Below are 21,676 nucleotides of genomic sequence, written 5' to 3'. Positions count from 1 at the left end.
TTCAGCTGTCCATGAAAGAATTATTAAAAATGTAATGTAAAAATTAAAATTATTCTTGTGATACAAGTTCAGTCCATAGGAAGTTCATGGAGCAGTAGCACAAATTAATATGTGTATATTCTATATACTCTTGCTTGGAGGGGTGCCAGCTGCCAAGAAGAAGCAATTCTGAAACAACAACAAAAGAACAAAAAGCGGCGCCCTCTAAGCGTAGTATGGAGTTTAATAGAAAAGACAAACAACAATAATTCTTATGAGGGGTTACTCACAAGACTGCGGGGGGTACAGGTAATAAAAATACTGATGTCATCTGTGGCTGGCGTCCGGAGTACATGAACTCTGCTATGTTGGTCTTATCACAGGCTTCAGGCAATCAGCGTGATGGATTATCCACAGGGTAGGGGCCGAGTGCGGCGTCTCTGAATGTCCCTGGATGGTGACACAGCGCCAGCGCTCTAGAGCCTGACGAAGAGGCACGCATGCCTCGAACGCGTGCATCGCCCTGAGACTGAATCCGGAAGTGACGCTCTGCTGCTTGCGCTCCACGGCTGCGTTCCACCACGCCGAATGTGGCGTTCCTGCTGCTTCTCCCCTCGTACCAGCGCTGTGTCACCATCTAGGGACATTCAGAGACGCCGCACTCGGCCCCTACCCTGTGGATAATCCATCACGCTGATTGCCTGAAGCCTGTGATAAGACCAACATAGCAGAGTTCATGTACTCCGGACGCCAGCCACAGATGACATCAGTATTTGTATTACCTGTACCCCCCGCAGTCTTGTGAGTAACCCCTCATAAGAATTATTGTTGTTTGTCTTTTCTATTAAACTCCATACTACGCTTAGAGGGCGCCGCTTTTTGTTCTTTTGTTTTTTTTTTTTTTCTGCCAAAGTGGTTATGATGAGTCACGTACAGACATCTATTAAGGCCACTAGATGGAGCCAACGATCATGGGAAATAAATACTTATTTAATATGAAGGAAAGAGGGGATGAGACCCATCCTAGCCTAAAAGCATACCAGAATACCTCCATCCCTAAATATATATATATTTGACCTGGAGAGAAAAATGGGCTAAAAATTTGTTTTTGCCATTTGCCATTTTTGCCATTTGCTCAAAAAAAAAAAAGAAGGTAAACACAGTTTCACAGGATTAGCAGCTCTGCAAATATTTTATAAATGCACCCCTTTCTTTTTTAAAACATCAGTCATACCAAATCAAGGTATATATTTTCTATTTTCTTCTGTGCTTTTGTCTTACAGTATATACATAAAAACTGATCTTTGTAGGACAATCCTGACCATAGGAAGCCTTGTGTGTCCCAATAAAATTATGGACGTGTTCCATCGGTATTACAAAGTTCTTGTGGAATGTGATGAGGAAATAACAACCTCTGACCCCGGGGAAGGTTCTGGAAGTTTATTTAGGAGAGAAGAGTTACAAAGTAAAGATTAGAAAGTAGAGAGATGAAGGTGTGCGGAGATCCTTAGACATGGCAGGTGGACCAAGGACCCGACCTCTTCATCCAACGGGAGGCTTTTACCCTCCAATCCTGGACAGTTGTCATGGAGGACCGTCCCAAACATCAACATTTTACAGATGGAATCATTCACTGAAGAATTTGTACAAGCAGCACATCATTCATTACAAGAGACATTCATTTCTGTTATCTCTGAACACCTTATCAGCTTGTCCCACCTCCAGACTCCCAAATCCCTCATTGTAGAAGAAGGAGACCAACTGTCTCTATGTTCCCCAACAAGACCTTTCAAGGATCCGGAGATCAACAATTTCCTCTAATGACATCTTTCTGTGAAGTCATTCTAGACAGAGAACCTGTTATTATATAAAGAACCTCACATTAGCATATAAGCACTTAGTCATGTGATTTCATCATTAGGAAATCATATAATATTTTTTTTATAAGTAATAGTAATTTTAATGTTTATTTTTAATAATTATAATATGTTTTATAATAATTGTAATTAATAATTATTTATCTTTATCAGATGAATAGGGCCATAGAGGAAATGGAACAATTGCTCGGCTCCATAAGGATCATAGAGGTGTCTAAACAAAACCTATTGTTCTAGTTTTTGATGGAGTGGGGGAGGGTTAGAACCCCGGTCAGGTTTACTGCTATCTGGGGCTCCATTAGAGAGATTCCCCCCTCACTTCCTGTCCTGGTGACAACATTTTATCAGGCAGGAAATGAAGGAAGATCTACAACAGGGAAACAGACCGAAATAAAACTCTGACAGGGGTTCTAGCCTTCCCCTAATCTACTAAAGAAAAGGATTTTTTTGTTCTGTCCGTGTTGCTGTTAGAGAGTTCCCCTTACTTCCTGTCTAGTAAAATGTTGTCACCAGGACAGGAAGTGAGGGGGAATCTCTCTAATGGAGCCCCAGAAATCAGTAAAAACCTGTCAGGGGTACTAATCCTCCCCCACACCATGCAAAACTGAAAATAAACACATTTTATCTATAGATACACTATAAAGGTGAAGGCTCCAGAGCTGTCATCCCAATCCTCATACACTACCTAGTGTGTGACTGACCCAGAACAAGCATGCAGCCAATGATGTCTGAACACTCTGCCCTCCTGCATGCTTGTTCCTGGTCAGTGACACACTAGGAGGTGAAGTGAGGTTTAGGATGAAGATGACGGCCCCGGAACCTGCAGCTTTATAAATAAATCAGTCATGAGTATTGCACCAATCAGATTCTCCACCCTGTGATGTCACCAGTCTCTGGGCAGATTTCTCACATCTGATTTCCCCCACATATCTTTATACAGGAACCAAACCCTACCCATAATACAGCATGGAGGGGCTCAGTGAAGGTAGTGGTGAAGGTGTGGAGATATCGGATCGGGTCACACAGATCATAAAAGGAGATCCGCCCGGCCTCATAATCCAGATCTATCCCGACTCTTTTACTGGAGCCTTCACCAGGTATTGGGATCTTATTACTGTCATGTCTCACTAAGTATTGATTTTTCTCCATCTCCAATCCCCAGGACTTGGTATTATATCCAATCCGTGACTGATCTCCTTTCCTTCTTTCTATACTTCGGTAACACATCCCGACTCTCCAGTACCCTGACTCCTCAATATCAACTTCCCAGTAATGTCTCCCTGAGGAGAAACTCTGACTGCTCATCACCTGAGAACAACCAAATCTCTCTGGTGTTTCTGGGCGATTCTGGCTATGAAATCTAAAGAATACAGTTCTCCTGTTATCTGATATATATAGATTATTACCAGCTGTACTCACATCCAGTAATATGTCTGTAACCCCCGACACCCCCAATGTTTTGCAGGCATGTGTGCCTGTACATTCTTTTACATCATTTACTCCAAACATGATATCAGATAAACCTGTGTGTAATGTGTGTGAGATCCCCGCCACATCCAGATCCCCTCCATCATGGAGGAGTTTATCACGTCTCTCTCTGTCCTCCTCATCCTCAGTATAACACAAGTCACCTGTTTCTGATTCCTGGAGGACAGTCAGTGGATCAGTCATGTTACACAGCTCCTCAATGTCCCCCATCTTCCTGGACAGCTCCTCCTTCTTTATTTCCAGATCCTGGAGCAGATCATTGATTAACATGGAGATCCGCTCTGCCTGCCCGGAGATGTCCCTCAGAACTCTCTTCTCCAGGTCTTCCAGACGTCTCCGGAGGTCTCTGAACAGGACAGTGACTCTCTCTGTTTCATCATCTGCTTTTCCTTGTACTTTCCTCCTGTGCTCCTCCAGACTCTGGACTCTTTTCTCCATCTCCTCTCTCTCTGTCATCAGTTTCTGCAGAACATTCCTCAGTTTCTTCTTCTTCATCTCAGAGGCCTCATCCAGAGTCTCCACCTGGTGTCCCCGATGTTCTCCATCCAGCCTGCAGGACATACAGATACAGGTGGAGTCCTCAGTGCAGTAATACTCCAGGATCTTCTTATGGACGGAGCATTTCCTGTTCTCCGGGGAAGTGGTGGGGTCACATAAGACGTGTTCTGGTGCCTTGCTGTGGACTCTCAGGTGATTGTCACACAGAGAAGCTTCACACAGCAGACAGGATTTCACAGCAGGTACAGGAGTGTGAATACAGTAAGTACAGGAGATCCCGGTTTTGTCCCGATCACCTTGTGTAGTCTGGAGGGTCTCCAATATCTTACACAGAGTAATGTTCTTCTGAAGGACGGGACGTTTCTTGAGTTGTTCTCTACATTCAGGACAGGAATATCCTCCAGACCGATCCTGTGTATCCAACACACGACTAATACAGTCCCGGCAGAAGTTGTGTCCACATCTCAGGGTCACAGGATCCGTATAAAAGTCCAGACAGACGGAACATTCCAGATCGTCTTTCAGATGAGAAGACTCCATCGCTGAGGACAGAAGAGTAAAGTGAGAAGATTAAACTCTGTCAGATATATTTATTAGGATATAAAACAACGTACAAAGTCCAGTAATTGATAACAGTCATGTGATTATATTCAGACTTACAGCACTGTGATTGGTTGATGGGTTTACTGCAGGTTGCGTATCTTTGGTCTTTGGACTTCCTTATGGAATAATCCTGAGTGATAAGAGAGAAGAAAGGGCGTGTTCCATGTTTATCTACACAGAGATGGTGTAACCATATAATCATCAGAGACCGCAACACTTCTCTCTGCAGAAATATTTTATATTGTTATCAAATCACGTAATACGAACTGTCTGCGTTACCCCAGAGTAGGGATGAGCTGAACCCCCCCTCGCTTCGGTTCGCAGCAGAACATGCAAACAGGCAAAAGATTTGTTTGAACATGCGAACACCGTTAAGGTCTATGGGACACGAACATGAAAAAACAAAAGTGCTAATTTTAAAGGTTAATATGCAAATTATTGCCATAAAAAGGGTCTGGGGACCTGGGTCCTGCCCCAGGGGAGTGTTTGGGGACCCGGGTCCTCCCCCAGGGGACATGTATCAATGCAAAAAAAGATTTAAAAACTGAAGTTTTTTCGGGAGCAGTGATTTTAAGAATGCTTAAAGTGAAACAATAAAAGTGAAATATTCCTTTACATTTCGTACCTAGGGGGGTGTCTATAGTATGCCTGTAAAGTAGCGCATGTTTGGTATGGATTTTGATAGGGAACCTTACACCATTTTTTTTCTTAAAATTTGGCACAGGGTTTCCCATTAATCTCCATACCAGACCTGAATGGCCTGATATGGAATTTAGGGGGACCCCCACGCTTGTTTTTTTGGTTCGGGTTCCCCTTAATATTCATACCAGACCCAAAGGGCCTGGCAATGGACGGGGGGGGGGGCATGCCATTTTTTTTAATAACTTTTTTCTGTATTGCCGGGACCCGACAATTCATTATCCCTTTCATGCCTAAGCCTATTTCTGACATTTGGTGTTTACAAGTTAAAATCCATATTGTTTGCTAGAAAATTACTTAGAACACCCAAACATTATATAATCTAGAGAATAAAATGGCGATTGTTGCAATATTTTATGTCGGACGGTATTTGTGCGGCGGTGTTTTAAACGCAACTTTTTTTGAAAAATGTACTTAAAAAAAAAATGAAAAAGTAAAGTTAGCCCAATTTTTTTGCATAATGTGAAAGATGATGTTACGCCGAGTAAATAGATACCAAACATGTCAGGCTTTATAATTGCACACACTTGTGGAATGGCGACAAACTACGGTACCTAAAAATCCCCATAGGCGGCGCTTTAAACTTTTTTTACGGCTACCTGGTTATAGTTACAGAGGAGGTCTAGTACTAGAAGAATTATTGCTCTCGCTCTGACGATCGCGGCGATACCTCACATGTGTGATTTGAACTCCGTTTTCATATGCGGGCGCGACTTCCGTATGCGTTTTCTTTGTTGCGCAAGCTCGCGGGGAGGGAAGTGCTTTAAAAAAAAAAAAATCTTATTTATTTTTATAATATTAAAATTGTGTTTTTTTTTTGTTTTTTTTTACATTTTGATCACTTTTATTGCTGTCACAAGGAATCCTTTGTGACAGTTATAGGTGGTGACAGGTAATCTTTATGAAGTATTCAGATCGCCGAAAACAGTGATTCTGAATACTGTGTATTTTTTTTATTTCCGGCGCCATTGGCAGCCGAGAAACCCGGAAGCGACGTCATGCCATCGCTTCCGTGTTTACATTGCGGAGACTGGATCAAAGCCATTTACGGCTTAGTGTCAGTCTGCGACTGAACACTGGAGCTGCAGGATCGAGGATCAGGTCTCCTGGTGGGACGGGAGGCCCGGTCAGAGTGGCGAGAGGTGGCGGGAGGGGGGATATCCCCTCCTGTTCCTCCGGCATAACAACCGAGCGGCTTTTAGCCACATCGGTTGTTATGCCTGGATAGCCAATCGCCGGCTCTAAACAACGGTACCGGGATGATGCCTGCAGCTGCGGGCATCATCCCAGTATAACCCCCGGAAGCCGAGGACGCATATATGCGTACGCTCGGCGTGAAAGGGTAATAGCCGCGAGTAGTTTTAAATAACTTTTTTCCTTTAGAAATGACATTTTGTGCAGGGACTGTTCTAAACACGGGAAACATGCGCTACTTTACAGACATACTATAGACACCCCCCAGGTACGAAATTTAAGGAATATTTCATTTTCATTCTTTGACTTATTAAAACCACTGCTCCCGAAAAAACGTCAGTTTTTAAATCTTTTTTTGCATTGATACATGTCCCCTGGGGCAGGACCCGGGGCCCCAAACACTTTTGATGACAATAACTTGCATATTAACCTTTAAAATTATGATTTTTCATGTTTGTGTCCCATAGACTTTAACGGGGTTCGCATGTTTTCGAAAAAAAAATTGGCCTGTTCGCATGTTCTGCTGTGAACCGAACCGGGGGTGTTCGGCTCATCCCTAATGGGGGACAAGGTGCTTTGTCAGGTATGGGGCCCTGGTAAGGTACTCTCCCCATTAGGGAAGAGCTTAAGGTTTGGGACGAACACAAGTTCGGGGTGATCCTTGGCTCTTCAGACATTTGGAAGAACCCCCAAACAATTACCAGTTGGGCAGGAGATGAATGTCATGTATAATAATTCAGGTTTCTCATCAAGGAAACTGCCCAAAATCTCGACGAGAAAAAAAGAGAACCTGCTCTCTTCCCATCGTGATTCTCAGCAGTGTTTTCCTGCCGAGAAACCCGAGAGTGTGTATACTTACCTGTCGCCGTGGAAACCCGCGCATGCTCAAAATGACTTTGACGCATGCGCGGTAGCTCGTCAGGAAAAAACAATGTTTTTTTCCTGACGAGATTCTGGGCCCTGTGTACAGGGCTTGACTCTCTAGAATAGTCTCTGCTATCTCCCTTACATGGACATTTCCTCCTTCATAAGGTTTCTCTCTGGAGTTCTTTATCCCCGGGGGTTACACAACCTTGGAGAGATGAAGATCTCTATCAACAATATTGTAACGGCTACCCAAGTAGTGTGAGGGTCTCAGCCGTTGGAGACGTCCTTTTCCCTGGCAAGCTGCGATATGCAGGTACCGCCAGTATATCCCATCGAACGCCCTTCCAAGAAACGAGACGGGCTACGTTTGCAGAGTGAAGCAGGACTGACTTTTAATGCCACATTTTTCTTCCTTATATCTGGTTACAAACTGTACAGAAACAAATGACACTCCCCCCCACCCCAGGGGGGACTTCAATACACACACTTTGAAACAATGACATTTCCTTGAGCCAATCAGCCGCTAGACGTTTTGGCTCCTACTTAGCTCGATCAGACAATAGAATTCGATTAACCTTTAAAACAATTATCACTCACACATAATCCCCATCAGCATACACCTCACAGGGGGCTGTTACCTACACAAAAGAGAGTTCATTAGCTATGCAAAGGGTACATTAGCAATTAGCAGTGAAAGAGACCATTGTCCAATTAACCCTTTGAGCTCAGAATACAATGTGGTACATCCAATTGTGACAAGCCAAGCAGTTCCTTGTAGTCCTCCCTGCATGAAGATTATCGATGTTCCGGCAGCATGCATATGTCCGTTACAAATATGAAGGAGATGAAAGATCACCAGGGAGCGGCGCGGTCTTCTCATGGAGATAAGATAATGAGGAGCCGATACAAGGAAGGAAGATAAAATATAATAATACAAAGGTCACTGGAATATAAACCTTTCCATCCTCAGGAGGAACTTACCATTCACTTCCAATCACATTTTTTAAAATATTTTGAAATGTCCTGGTTTGTATATATTGCATTATATGTTCAGGATGACCAACTGCAAAGTGATCCCTTTCTGACCAATCCCTACTCTATTGTGCAAAATGCCAAATTCCTACATGCATACATTTATGGACACACAGGGGCAGATCCACAGAGATCTGCACCGGCGCAGCGTATGGGAGATACGCTACGCCGCTGTAACTTACTTTGCCAGACTTCGAATCCTCAAAGATTTCGCACCGTAAGTTACGGCGGCGTAGTCTATCTCTGGCGGCGTAACGGCCCATATTTCAAATCGGCGATTAGGGGGCGTGTTTTATTTAAATGAAGCGCGTCCCCGCGCCGAATGAACTGCGCATGCGCCGTCCCTAAATTTCCCGCCGTGCATTGCACTAAATGACGTCGCTAGGACGTCATTTTTTTAACATAGACGTGAATTACGTCCATCCCGATTCACGGACGACTTGCGCAAAAAAAAAAAAAATTCGAATTAAACGCGGGAACGACGGCCATACTTAACATGGCAAGTCTAACTATACGCCGCAAAAAAGCAGCTTTAACTATACGCCAGAAAAAGCCGACTAGAGACGACGTAAGAGAATGCGACGGCCGCGCGTACGTTCGTGGATCGTCGGAAATAGCTAATTTGCATACTCGACGCGTAAAACGACGAGAACTCCACCCAAGTACCACCGAAGTATTGCACCTAAGATCCGAAGGCGTACGAAGCCATACGCCTGTCGGATCTAACCCAGATGCCGTCGTATCTTGGTTTGAGGATTCAAACTAAAGATACGACGCGGGTAATTTGAAAGTACGCCGGCGTATCAGTAGATACGCCGGCGTACTCGCTCTGTGGATCTGCCCCACAATGTGCACATACGTGTGTGCATGCGCGGGCAGAGAACTGGCAGATGTGCACAGATGCGCGCGGAAAATGTTTTTGTCTTTTGATGTATAAGAAGACAGGGAAGGTGCCACCATAGTGCAGATGGAGTTCTGAGGTGCACATGTGCCGCAACAAGCTGCAGCACCAAGCCCTGTCCTGCATTTTTTCGAGTGTGCTGTGAACAAAATATATTGTCCCTGCCCATGCTTGCTGGACTACGTGTCAAAAGTAAGGTGTATTTTACGGCTGACTGCCTTGCCCAGCGATGCCAGAACATTCCCTTCCACGTGATGGTAGAGAGATGGAACGGCTCTACGTGAAAAGGAGTAGCGACTGGGAACCTGCCATTGTGGTACAGCACATTGTGCAAATTCACGGAAGGGGGCACAATCCACCAGGCTGAAAGGCAGAAGTTGGAGCGCCAACAGCTTTGACAAGCTTGTATTCGGGCGCTGGGCATTTGGGTGGCAGGGACTGTATTTTTTTTCACTGCAGCAGATGGGGCAGAGAAATTTGACGGCTGCAGTCTACAGCTGGTGGTGTGCTGCTGGCAGATGAGCTGCTAGGACCTTGGACACCCTGTGCTATACCATCATCCCTGTCAGTGGAGGCTGCTGAAAGGTAAGGACTAGTGTTGAGCAGAATACGCCATATTCGATTTCGCGATATATCTCGAATATATAGTCGAATATTCGAGATATATTCGCTAAATTCGAATATTCGTGATATTTTATCGAAATGAAATGATTGAGAATTTTCGCTATTGCGAATGCGAAAATAATTGCGAATTTTCGATAACTGCGGTAGGAGCGCTCTGATTGGCTCAGAATATTCTTGATATTTTTTCGAAATTTCGCAAAATGCGAATGCGATATTTACTGCGCAATTTCGACAAATGCTGTAGGAGCACTCTGATTGGCTCAGAATATTCGTGATATTTTACAATACAAAATAATTGCGAATATTCGGCAAATGCGGAAGGAGCACTCTGATTGGCTCAGAATATTCGTGATATTTTACAATACAAAATAATTGCGAATATTCGGCAAATGCGGAAGGAGCACTCTGATTGGCTCAGAATATTCTTGATATTTTACAATACAAAATAATTGCGAATATTCGGCAAATGCGGAAGGAGCACTCTGATTGGCTCAGAATATTCTTGATATTTTACAATAGAAAATAAAAAGTGTTTTGCATTGGTGGTGATTCTTTACTCTATCCATCTGTCACAGCCATTTGTCAATCAAACACCTTGAAGATTGAACACGTTCATGCTGCATGCTTTGGACTTTTTTTCACTTCACATATCAAAGACATTTTTATGAAAGATTATTTTTCTATTATTGGGACTATATTTCTTTATATATTTGTTTCACTGTGTATTTCACAAGTTATTTGCGCTTGCTTATTTTATAATTTGCCCACATGTCTTGTCACTAGACATATTTTTTATTCTTGTAGAGCGACTCCATTTTCTGTCTTGTATTAATTTATGTTGTATAACATTTTTGAGTTGCTGCTGTATTCTCCCCTTTTTTTAAGGTATGCGCAATTTTTTCCTTCTTACAAAAATAATAATATCAAACATACAAATATTCATAACAGAAACATACACAAAGCCCCCCCCCCCTTTTGCATCAGAGACAATCAGAGTTCTCCTACCACAGTTATCGAAAATTCGCAATCATTTTCGCATTCGCATTAGCGAAAATTCGCAATTTTTTTTTTTTCAATTCAGCAACATAAAAGGATCGCCTCAGCTTAGCTACTCGGCCCAGGGTCTCTAATCATACCAGCAATGCTTTTAGACGTCGATAGGATGTGATCTGTTTTAAAAATAAAATTGAAAAAATGCGAATATTCGGAATTGCGAATATTCATTGCGAAATTCGAAATATATCGCGAATACTCGAATATGCCATATTCGAGCCGAATATTCGCAATACGAATATTCGTGAGCAACACTAGTAAGGACTCGGTATCACAGGTCAGAATGAAGTGGGTAAGGAGGAGGGACAGATTTGTGCCCCTTTTGTGTGGCTTTTAGGTGCTCTTGCCAACAGGCTGAGTGGTTGTACATTAAATGCCTTGTTAGGCATGTGGTACCCAAATGGTTGGTGTTTTTGCCACGTTTGATGTGCCTGAGACCAGTGGCGGCTGGTGCTCAACATTTTTGGGGGGGCGCAAACAAAAAAAAATTGCACCCTTACTGTGCCCATCAAATGCAGCCACTGTGCCATCAATTGTCACCACTATGCCATGCCATCAATTCGCACCACTGTGCCATGCCATCAAACGCAGCCACGGTGGCATCAATTGTCACCACTGTGCCATGCCATCAAACGCAGCCACTGCGCCATCAATTATCACCACTGTGCCATGCCATCAAACGCAGTCACTGTGCCATCAATTATCACCACTGTGCCATGCCATCAAATGCAGTCACTATGCCATCAATTCGCACCACTGTGCCATGCCATCAAACGCAGTCACTGTGCCATGCCATCAAACGCAGCCACTGTGCCATGCCATCAAACGCAGTCACTGTGCCATGCCATCAAACACAGCCACTGTGCCATCAATTGTCACCACTGTGCCATGCCATCAAACGCAGCCACTGTGCCCCTCAATTGTCGCCACTGTGCCAATTGTCACCACTGTGCCCTTTAATTGTCACCACTGTGCCCATTGTTGCCACTGTGCATGTCACTGTGCCCTTTAATTGTTGCCACTGTGCCAATTGTCACCACTGTGCCCATTGTTGCCACTGTGCATGTCACTGTGCCCTTTAATTGATGCCACTGTGCCCTTTGTCGCCTCTGTGCCCATTGTCGCCGCTGTGCCCTGTAAAATGCACTTACCTTTCTGCTTCCATGTCCCTCGATGTCCTCTCCCGCCCTCGATGACGCTTCAGCCAATCAGGTTTCCGATAACCAGAATCGGGGAACCTGATTGGCTGAGACGGCCGTCAGTCTTATCCAAGGGACGCAGCCCCCTGTACGTTCCGAGGATAAGGCCCCGTACACACGAGGGGATTCCTCCTCCGGATTTGGATCCGATGGCTTGTACTCACCATCGGATCAAAATCCGCGCGGAATTCATCTGCGGTGACGTGTCGCGCCGTCGCCGCGATGATGACGTGGCAACGTGCGTGACGCTGGAAGGTAAGTACTTCCACGCATGCGTCAAATCATTACGACCCATGCGAGGGAGGGGAGCGGACGGATTGATCCGGTGAGTCTGTACAGACCACCGGATCAATCCGCTGGACCCGATTCAAGCGGATAGATTTCTTAGCATGCTAAGAAATTTATATCCGCTTGAAATCGATCGGCCTGAGAAATCTCCGCGGATAAATATCCGCTAGGCCGTACAGACGACCGGATTTATCCGCTGGAACTGATCCGCGGATCAATCCCAGCTGATAGATCCGGTCGTGTGTACGGGGCCTAAGACATCCGGGAGCCGAGGGGCTGTACTCGGAAAGCCTATCAGAGCCGCTGGCTCTGATAGGCACTTCCGCACAGCCAACAAGCTGCCATTATTCAGGTATCCGGCGCCCAATGTCCGACTATCTGAATAGACCAGTGGCAGCTGGCCACAATAACATACATTCGTGCAATGCAATGAATGTATGTTATTTGCGAGAGTCGGTGGCGCTGCAGAAAGACATTCTGAATGTCTTAAAGGGCCCATGTTTTTTTTTTATGACTACAGGAGGGGGGGGCAGCGCCCGGGCGCCCCCTATGGACGGGCCGCCACTGCCTGAGACACAGTTTGCAGATAGCAACGGTGCGATCCGCTGAAGATTTTCTGAAAAAGGCCCAGACAGCTGAGCTTTGGGGAGTGGGCCGGGAGATAACAGCTGCAGAATGTGATGGAATAGAGTGGCTGCTCTCTACTCTTTCTTGATGTCGGCCTCCTTGGGGTTGTGCCGCCTCACCTTCAGTTTCCTCCTCTGCTCTATCTAGCAACCAAGTCGCATCCGTGACCTCATCATCATCATCTCCATCTTCATCATTACCACTGGAGATAAACTTGGAAATACGATGCGGCTTGGGGAACATGAATGCCAATTTGTGTACCAGTGTTCCTCCTTCTCTCTAGGCTCGTGTTCCTGTCATCCTCAACCTTAGAACCAACATCTGAATCCAGTAATGGCCCGGCATCATCAAGGAGCAAGTGGCTGACACTGTGGTCAATTAACTCAGCTGACTCCTCCATGGCTGATGTTTGAGCTATGGCAGGAATAGATGTGGACAAGCAGGCAGGTTTCTCCACTCTGGCAACTGCAGAGGACAGCGCACTTGTCTCTGCTTGTGTGAGAGAGGACGAGGAGGATGAGGAAGGTTTAGTAAGCCTGTCCACCACCTTCTCTACATGCTGTGTTGAGGACTGACCACCACATCCACCTTTGCCTCTGGACACATTTGTTGTTGAGCCCCCCTACAGTGCCAAGGGAAGATCTGCCTCTCCTTGTTGTGCTCCCAGACAAAGGAGAAGTTGAAATCTGTACGTAGTCGCACTTTAATCAATGTAAAGAGGTGTTTGGTGCACTTTAATTTGAGTACTCACACTACACAGACACACTCCATGGATACACTATAATATACTGCGATTCAGTTCGCATGTGCCGCGCTATATAAGTTTTTCATTCATTCATTCATTCAATATAATGCGCCAAACGTAAAACTGGCAGTAACGCACACAAGACGATATGGCGTTAAACTGGCAGTAACGCACACAAGATGATATGGCGTTAAACTGGCAGTAACGCACACAAGACGATATGGCGTTAAACTGGCAGTAATGCACACAAGATGATATGGCGTTAAACTGGCAGTAACGCACACAAGACGATATGGCGTTAAACTGGCAGTAACAGACACAAGACGATATGGTGTTAAACTGGCAGTAACGCACACAAGACGATATGGCGTTAAACTGGCAGTAACGCACACAAGACGATATGGTGTTAAACTGGCAGTAACGCACACAAGACGATATGGCGTTAAACTGGCAGTAACACACACAAGACGATATGGCGTTAAACTGGCAGTAACGCACACAAGACGATATGGCGTTAAACTGGCAGTAACGCACACAAGACGATATGGCGTTAAACTGGCAGTAACGCACACAAGACGATATGGCGTTAAACTGGCAGTAACACACACAAGACGATATGGCGTTAAACTGGCAGTAACGCACACAAGATGATATGGTGTTAAACTGGCAGTAACGCACACAAGACGATATGGCGTTAAACTGGCAGTAACACACACAAGACGATATGGCGTTAAACTGGCAGTAACGCACACAAGATGATATGGTGTTAAACTGGCAGTAACACACACAAGACGATATGGCGTTAAACTGGCAGTAACGCACACAAGACGATATGGCGTTAAACTGGCACTAACGCACACAAGACGATATGGCGTTAAACTGGCAGTAACGCACACAAGATGATATGGCGTTAAACTGGCAGTAACAGACACAAGATGATATGGCGTTAAACTGGCAGTAACGCACACAAGACGATATGGCGTTAAACTGGCAGTAACGCACACAAGACGATATGGCGTTAAACTGGCAGTAACGCACACAAGATGATATGGCGTTAAACTGGCAGTAACGGACACAAGACGATATGGCATTAAACTGGCAGTAACTAAAAATAGTCGCCTCCTGGCGTATCTCTCCAGACCGGACTACCAGCCTTGTAGTATACCTAGGATTAAGGATTCCGGGGGAATTGTAGTAGAACAGAATAAGGAGATCATGGAGGCCTTTGTCACATTTTATTCTTCCCTTTATGCTACTAGAGCATGTCACACAATTGTGGAATTGGATGACTATCTTTCTGAAATCTCACTGCCTAGGCTTCAGGCCCAACAGGCGACACTCCTTGACGCTCCTCTGACGGCTGAGGAAATTGGGGAGGCTATCCAATCCTTTGCCAGAAACAAAACACCGGGATTGGATGGTTTCCCCATCGAGTGGTATATGCAGTACAGGGATCTGCTTGTGCCTCATCTGGGCAGGGTGTATGATTTTGCTATCAGGACGGGGCAGCTGCCGCCTTCTATGTCAGAGGCACTAATTGTCCTTATTCCTAAGCCACACAAGGATCACCTCCTCTGTGAATCTTACAGGCCGATCTCACTCATTAATTCGGATGTAAAAATTCTAGCAAAGGTACTTGCCCGGCGACTGAACACGGTCATTACTACCATTATTGGTGCAGACCAAACTGGGTTCATCCCGGGGCGATCGACCACCATCAACCTACGTAGATTATTCACTAATCTGCAGGCAACCCATGAAGAGATGGGCTCTAGGGCCGTTCTGTCCTTAGATGCACATAAGGCATTTGACTCGGTCGAATGGCCTTACCTGCTGGAGGTCCTGGCGAAGTTTGGATTCGGCAATACCTTTATCAGGTGGGTGCAACTACTGTACTCGAAGCCCACTGCTAGACTAAGAGTGAACGCAGCCATATCTGATCCCTTTCCAATAAAGAGAGGCACCAGACAGGGGTGCCCTCTGTCGCCGCTGCTCTTTGCGCTGGCAATAGAGCCTCTGGCGGCGTTGGTGAGGTCCTGTGGGGCAGTCGCGGGGCTGACGATCGGGGGTCTAGAAGAGAAGGTATCTCTCTACGCTGATGACATGTTAATATACTTGTCGGACCCCCAGTCGTCCCTCCCGGCCCTGCTGGATCTCATTGGGAGGTTTGGCCACTTTTCGGGATTCCAGGTTAATTGGGACAAGTCCATTCTGTTTATGATGGACCAGGCGACGTCGGTCCGGCTACCACCATCTTGTCCACTACAGATAGTCAGCTCCTTCCGGTACTTGGGAGTCATAATACAACATCCCATGGCCTCCTATGTCAAGACTAATTTAGACCCCCTCATAGGGCGCATGAAAACTACTTTCAAAACCTGGGCTAATCTTCCATTAACATTACTGGGTAGAATTAATATTTTTAAGATGATTTTCTTGCCACGATTTCTGTATGTTTTGGGTAATTCGCCAGTGTATGTCACAAAAAATAAATTCAAAGAGATAGATTCCATCCTCACCTCCTTTTTGTGGGGAGGGGGGGCGGTCAGGATTGCCAAGGATACCCTTCAGTTACCAGTACTGGAGGGCGGATTGGCCCTCCCCTGCCTTCAAATGTATTATATTGCCTCTCAATTGGCCCACGTACACTGGTGGTTTTACCCCGAAGCCAACAATGCAGCCACTGCATTGGAGGCAGCCATCCTCACCTCCTATGAATCCCTGCAAAATTTGATTCATCGTATGTCCCTTGGGGGGCGGGAGGGAACGAGTATTATAGCTATGACTCTACGGATTATTAAACTCACTAAATTGCAAGTCCCCTCCAGCAGTAATACATACTCACCGAACACTCCACTGTGGGGGAATCCGAACCTTCCGGAATTTTTCCGTAGATCGGATGGGGGATACTGGTCGAAAAGGGGGGTAAAAACTATTTTACATCTGTTCTCAGGCAATGTGTTTCGTACTTTTGAGGAATTTCGTAGAGACTATAATCTGCCACGCACGGCTTACTTCCTTTACCTACAGATACGCCACACTGCAGCAACGCAGTTTGGCCTTCGTAACATAGTCATCCAGCTTTCTCGGCTGGAGCGACTACTAACTGACCCCTCGCACACCAAGTTAGTCTCCACATATTATGGGTCTCTCCTGCACACTACGACTCAAAGGCTGAGCAAAGCGGCTGCTAGCTGGAGAGCCGACATCCCTGAACTGACGGAGGAGATCTGGCAGGAGGTATTGCCCCTCCAGGTCCCCTCTGTCATTTCATCCCGTGACAAGGTAATACAGACCAAACTGTTATACAGATCCTACTTCACACCATGCTTACTGTTCAAACTGAGCAGAATCCCCTCAGCGCTATGCTCCCGATGCGGCGCGGCTGATGGCACGTTCTTTCATATGATGTGGGAGTGTGCTCCGATTAGGAAGTTCTGGTCGGAGGTCACGGCCTTCATTAGCTCGCTGACTGAGATACCCAATATATGTAATCCTCTGAGGTGTTTACTGGGCCACATTGATGACGAGACTATATCTAAGAATATGCAAACCTTCCTACGGATAGTACTGTTCTATGCTAAGAAGTCTATAACCTTCCACTGGAAGTCTCCATCCTTACCTACCATTACCTTTTGGCTCACCACCATCAATCGTGCTATACCGCTGTATAAGATGACATATGAGGCCAGAGGGTGTCCAAAAAAATTCTTGAAGGTCTGGGGCTCTTGGGTTGATTCCGAGAGCACCATACCTCCTGCTCCTTGAACTTTGACTGATACCTCTGCCCGTTGAATAGAACTAAGTGAGTAAATTAACGATTCTGTTGTTTTTCTCCCACCTTTCTCTGTGCGTTTTTATGAAAATGCTCAATGTGTACCAGCTACCAAAGTTTTGTAAAATGATGTACCGGGCGATGTTCGCCTAGGATGTGTGTTTGTTGTATTGTCTGTTTTGTATGTACAAAAATTTCAAAATAAAAATGTACCTTTAAAAAAAAAAAACTGGCAGTAACGCACACAAGATGATATGGCGTTAAACTGGCAGTAACGCACACAAGACGATATGGCGTTAAACTGGCAGTAACGCAATCAAATAGACGGGGTTCAACTGTCACTACACTGGCGCTATGTGAACTGTCCCTTCTCTAGCTATACACTAATGTCAAGATTACTGACACGGTCTCACTACGCTACAGTGAAACTATCTGAGCTGTCCCTACTCTAGCTGCACACTATGCAAAGCTGAATGATGGTCCTCCTCACTACACTCACACTATCCCTAGACTGACACTAAACTAAGATTCTAATAGCACAGTGTAGCACACTAACTAACTAATAGCCCTGACCGGATCCCTGTTCTATCTCTCTCCATGCTAAAATCACACTGAAAATGGCTGCCATTGAAAGAATACTTTTATACTGTGGGACGGGAATGAGTCATGATTGGATAAAGTCATGATGACAGTGTCCAATCATGACTCTGAGGCCTCGTACAAACGACAGAGTTTCTCGGCAGAATTCAGCGAGAAACTCGGTCAGAGCCGGATTCTGCCGAGAAACTCTGTCGTGTGTACACTTTTGGCCCGATGGAGCTGCCGAGGAACTCGTCGAGAAAATAGAGAACATGTTCTCTATTTTCTCGTTGTTCTATGGGAGAAGGCGGCCCGCCGAGCTCCTCGGCGGCTTCATCCCTGAACTCGACGAGGAACTCGACGTGTTTGGCACGTCGAGTTCCTCGGCCGTGTGTACGGGGCCTCACAGTGCTCTGTGCCCTGATTGGCTAAAGCTTTCACTGCTTCAGCCAATCAGGGCTTGCAATGCACTGTTCAGCGCCGAAATGTATTGTGGTCGATTCGGGGGGCCGAACAAACGGTCGAACAAACTGTTTGTTCGGCTGTTTACCCAACAACAAAAGTTCGGCCCGAACTTATGCTCAACCGTTCGCTCATCCCTAGTGAGGTATTGTTGGGAACGTCAGAGTGAGAGCGATAATTCTATCACCAGACCTCCTGCGTGACTCTAAACTGGTAACCTGTGAAGGCGTTTAAAGCCTTGCTTATGGAGAATTTTAAGCACGGTAGTTTTTTTGCCATTCCATGGGCGTGCGCAATTTTAAAGCGTGACATGTTAGGTATCTACTTACTGGTATTATATTGTGTTTTTGTGCAATATAATAATTAAGGGTCTCTGCCAAAAATATATATTTATAAAGTTTGGGGGTTGTAAGTAATTTTCTGGCAAACAAAAGTAGATTTTGTACATTCAGGCCCAGATTCACAGAGAGCGGGCGCACATTACGCCGCCGTAGAGTAACCCATGTACGCTACGCCAACGCAGCGCGGAGAGGCAAGCATGGAATTCAGCAAGCCAGTGCTCCCAATGCTGCGCCAGCGTGGCATGGGATTCGAAGGCGTTGGCCGGCGTAGGTGGAAGTGGGCGTGACCCATGCAAATGAGGCGTGACCCCATGCAAATGATGGGCCGAGCGCCAGCCAGATACGTATCACGAACTGCGCATGCGCCGTGACGTGGACGCATCCCCCTGCGCCTGCTCACAACCACGTCGGAACAACTGCCTAAACTACGCCGGATCACTGCGTACGGCGTGAACGTAACCTACGCCCAGCCAGACACACGTCCAACGTAAAATACGCCGGCTTGTGTTCCCTGGTGCAGACCTTTGCAAGTCTGCTGCCGGGTTGTACCTCCTTTATGGGGAATAACTTTACGCCGGACGTACAACTTACATGCACCTCGCGTAGCCTGCATCGGGCGCACGTACGTTCGTGAATCGCCGTATTTCCCTCATTTGCATATTTGAATGGCTGATCAATGGGAGCGGCACCATGCGCCCAGCCCATATGTGCGCCCACTCTACGCCGGCTTAGGCAAGTTACGTCGGTGGGGTGAAGCCTGTTTGTGGGTCTTGCGCACAGCTATGACGGCGCACATTTGCACTTACGTCGGCGTATCTTATTATAAGTCGGCGTAAGTGCTTTGTGAATCCGGGCCGTGGTGTCAGAATTGGGCCTAAATATCCACAAAAAATATATAAAAACTATTTTTTTTCCTCAATTTAGGCCGATACGTATTCTTCTACATATTTTTGGTAAAAAAATCCCAATAAGCGTTTATTGATTGGTTTGCACAAAAGTTAAGCGTCTACAAAATAGGGGATAGATTTATGGAATTTTTATTATATACTGTATATATTTTTTTTACTAGTAATGAGTGAGTGAGTGAAAAACTTATATAGCGCAACGCATGCAAACTGAATCGCCTCTGGGCAGTAATGGCGGCGATCTGCGATTTTTATCCTGACTGCCACATTATGGCGGACACATCGGACACTTTTGAAGCCATTTGGACCATTGTCATTGATGCAGTGATCAGAGCTTTAAAAATGCACTGATTACTGTGTAAATGACACTTGCAGTGAAGGGGTTAACCAGTAGGGGGCACTTAAGGGGTTAAATGTGTCCTAGGGATGTGTTCTAACTGTGGTGGGTGGGCTACGTGTGATACGACACTGATCACCGCTCACGATGACAGGGAGCTGTGATCAGTGTCCTGTCACTAGGAAGAATGGGGAAATGCCTTATTTACATCGGCATCTCGCCGTTCTTCCTCTCCGTGCGACGATCGCGGGACTCCCGGCGGAAATCGAGTACGCGGGACCCGCGGTCACACTCACGGAGCTTGCGGCGTGGGCCCACAATGCCGCGTCTTAAAGGCGACGTACCTGTACGTTGATCTGCCCAGCCATGCCATTCTGCCGACGTAAATCGGCGTGACACGGTCTGTAACGGAACCCCAAATGGGACAGGGGTTAAAGCCGTTTAGGATATTCCATTCCCGAACACAGGGCAGCTACCGACACTCCACAATCCGGCAAACACGACCCCTAAGAATTCCCCCATTAACGAGACACAGCTCTGTTCTCTGGTTCAACAGGAATAGACCCTTTATTGAGAAATACAGGCTCTTATATACACTTTAGGATACTGCAGTAATCAAATGAACAATGACCCAACTGTAGTAATCTAATTTGTCCAATAAATGTAGTGATCATGTATAGTGTCCAACACAGAACCATAAGATCCAATGTACTGAAGTCAGAGAGTAAATTACGTTGTTCCGCAGCAACTCACACCAGGTTCTCCAGAGAATGCATTTAATGGATCTTCCAATAACATACAAAGTCCACAGACGATACAAGAATCCAACAGAGTATAATTCAGAATCCCATCTTCTCCTAGACCTGTGCAATGTTCATCATAGAGTGACAAGACAAGACTAGATTACTTGAATGCCAGCTTGAGTCCTTCAAATATTGGACTCACACTGGAAGGGGGGGGGGGGTCAACCAAATGTTCCCATTGAATGAATATCCCACCGAGTCTAATTAGCATCAATAAACACTTCCTTATGTAAGGAAGTACCAGGCCACACACCTAGGTCGTCTTAGATAAGATTAACACATCAAAGAGTCCTTTTGATACGTGTCGTTTGACCACCTTTATGTTTTCTAACCCCTTTGATGTGTAACCTTGAATGCCTGTATGTAAACCTATATATACTGTGCCTTTCATATACCACAATATTTTACAATACCTACATATCTATATTAATATTACAACACCAACTCCACCCACAACATTACACAATGTTTACCTAATGAGCCCCCCAATACACATCTTTCTCAATACATCTTTTAACCACGCCAAACACCCTGCAATGCACCAAGCACTGCACAGTGCATTTTGCCCCCCCCAAAGCACTTAGTTCCCATGTTGATGGGGACAAGGACCTCATCTACACAACCGTGGCAGGTGGTTGTGGGGGTCTTATCTGAATCCATAAGTTCCCTTTAACAAGGGGGCCCCTAGATCCCAGCCCCCCCCACCCCCATGTGAATGAGCATTGGTTATATCGTACCCATTCACCCAAAAAAGTGTCAAAAAGAGACAAGTTTTTGACAAATCCTTTATTAAAATATTT

At 45.6% G+C, this 21,676-nt stretch overlaps 1 protein-coding gene across 1 annotated transcript; it reads right to left on the bottom strand.

Annotated features, from left to right (window-relative positions):
* Positions 1-1,835: 1,835 nt before the first annotated feature.
* Positions 1,836-4,416, bottom strand: LOC120919470 (E3 ubiquitin-protein ligase TRIM39-like). The gene has a single exon (XM_040331691.1). The coding sequence runs from the start codon at positions 4,380-4,382 to the stop codon at positions 2,763-2,765; it is 1,620 nt and encodes a 539-aa protein (XP_040187625.1). The 5' UTR covers positions 4,383-4,416; the 3' UTR covers positions 1,836-2,762.
* Positions 4,417-21,676: the final 17,260 nt, after the last annotated feature.

This window comes from Rana temporaria, chromosome 1 (assembly GCF_905171775.1).
Source record: "Rana temporaria chromosome 1, aRanTem1.1, whole genome shotgun sequence".
In the NCBI taxonomy this organism is placed as follows: Eukaryota; Metazoa; Chordata; class Amphibia; order Anura; family Ranidae; genus Rana; species Rana temporaria.
The sequence above is the reverse complement of the archived record's forward strand: the minus strand, read 5'-3'. Positions and strand labels throughout refer to the sequence as shown.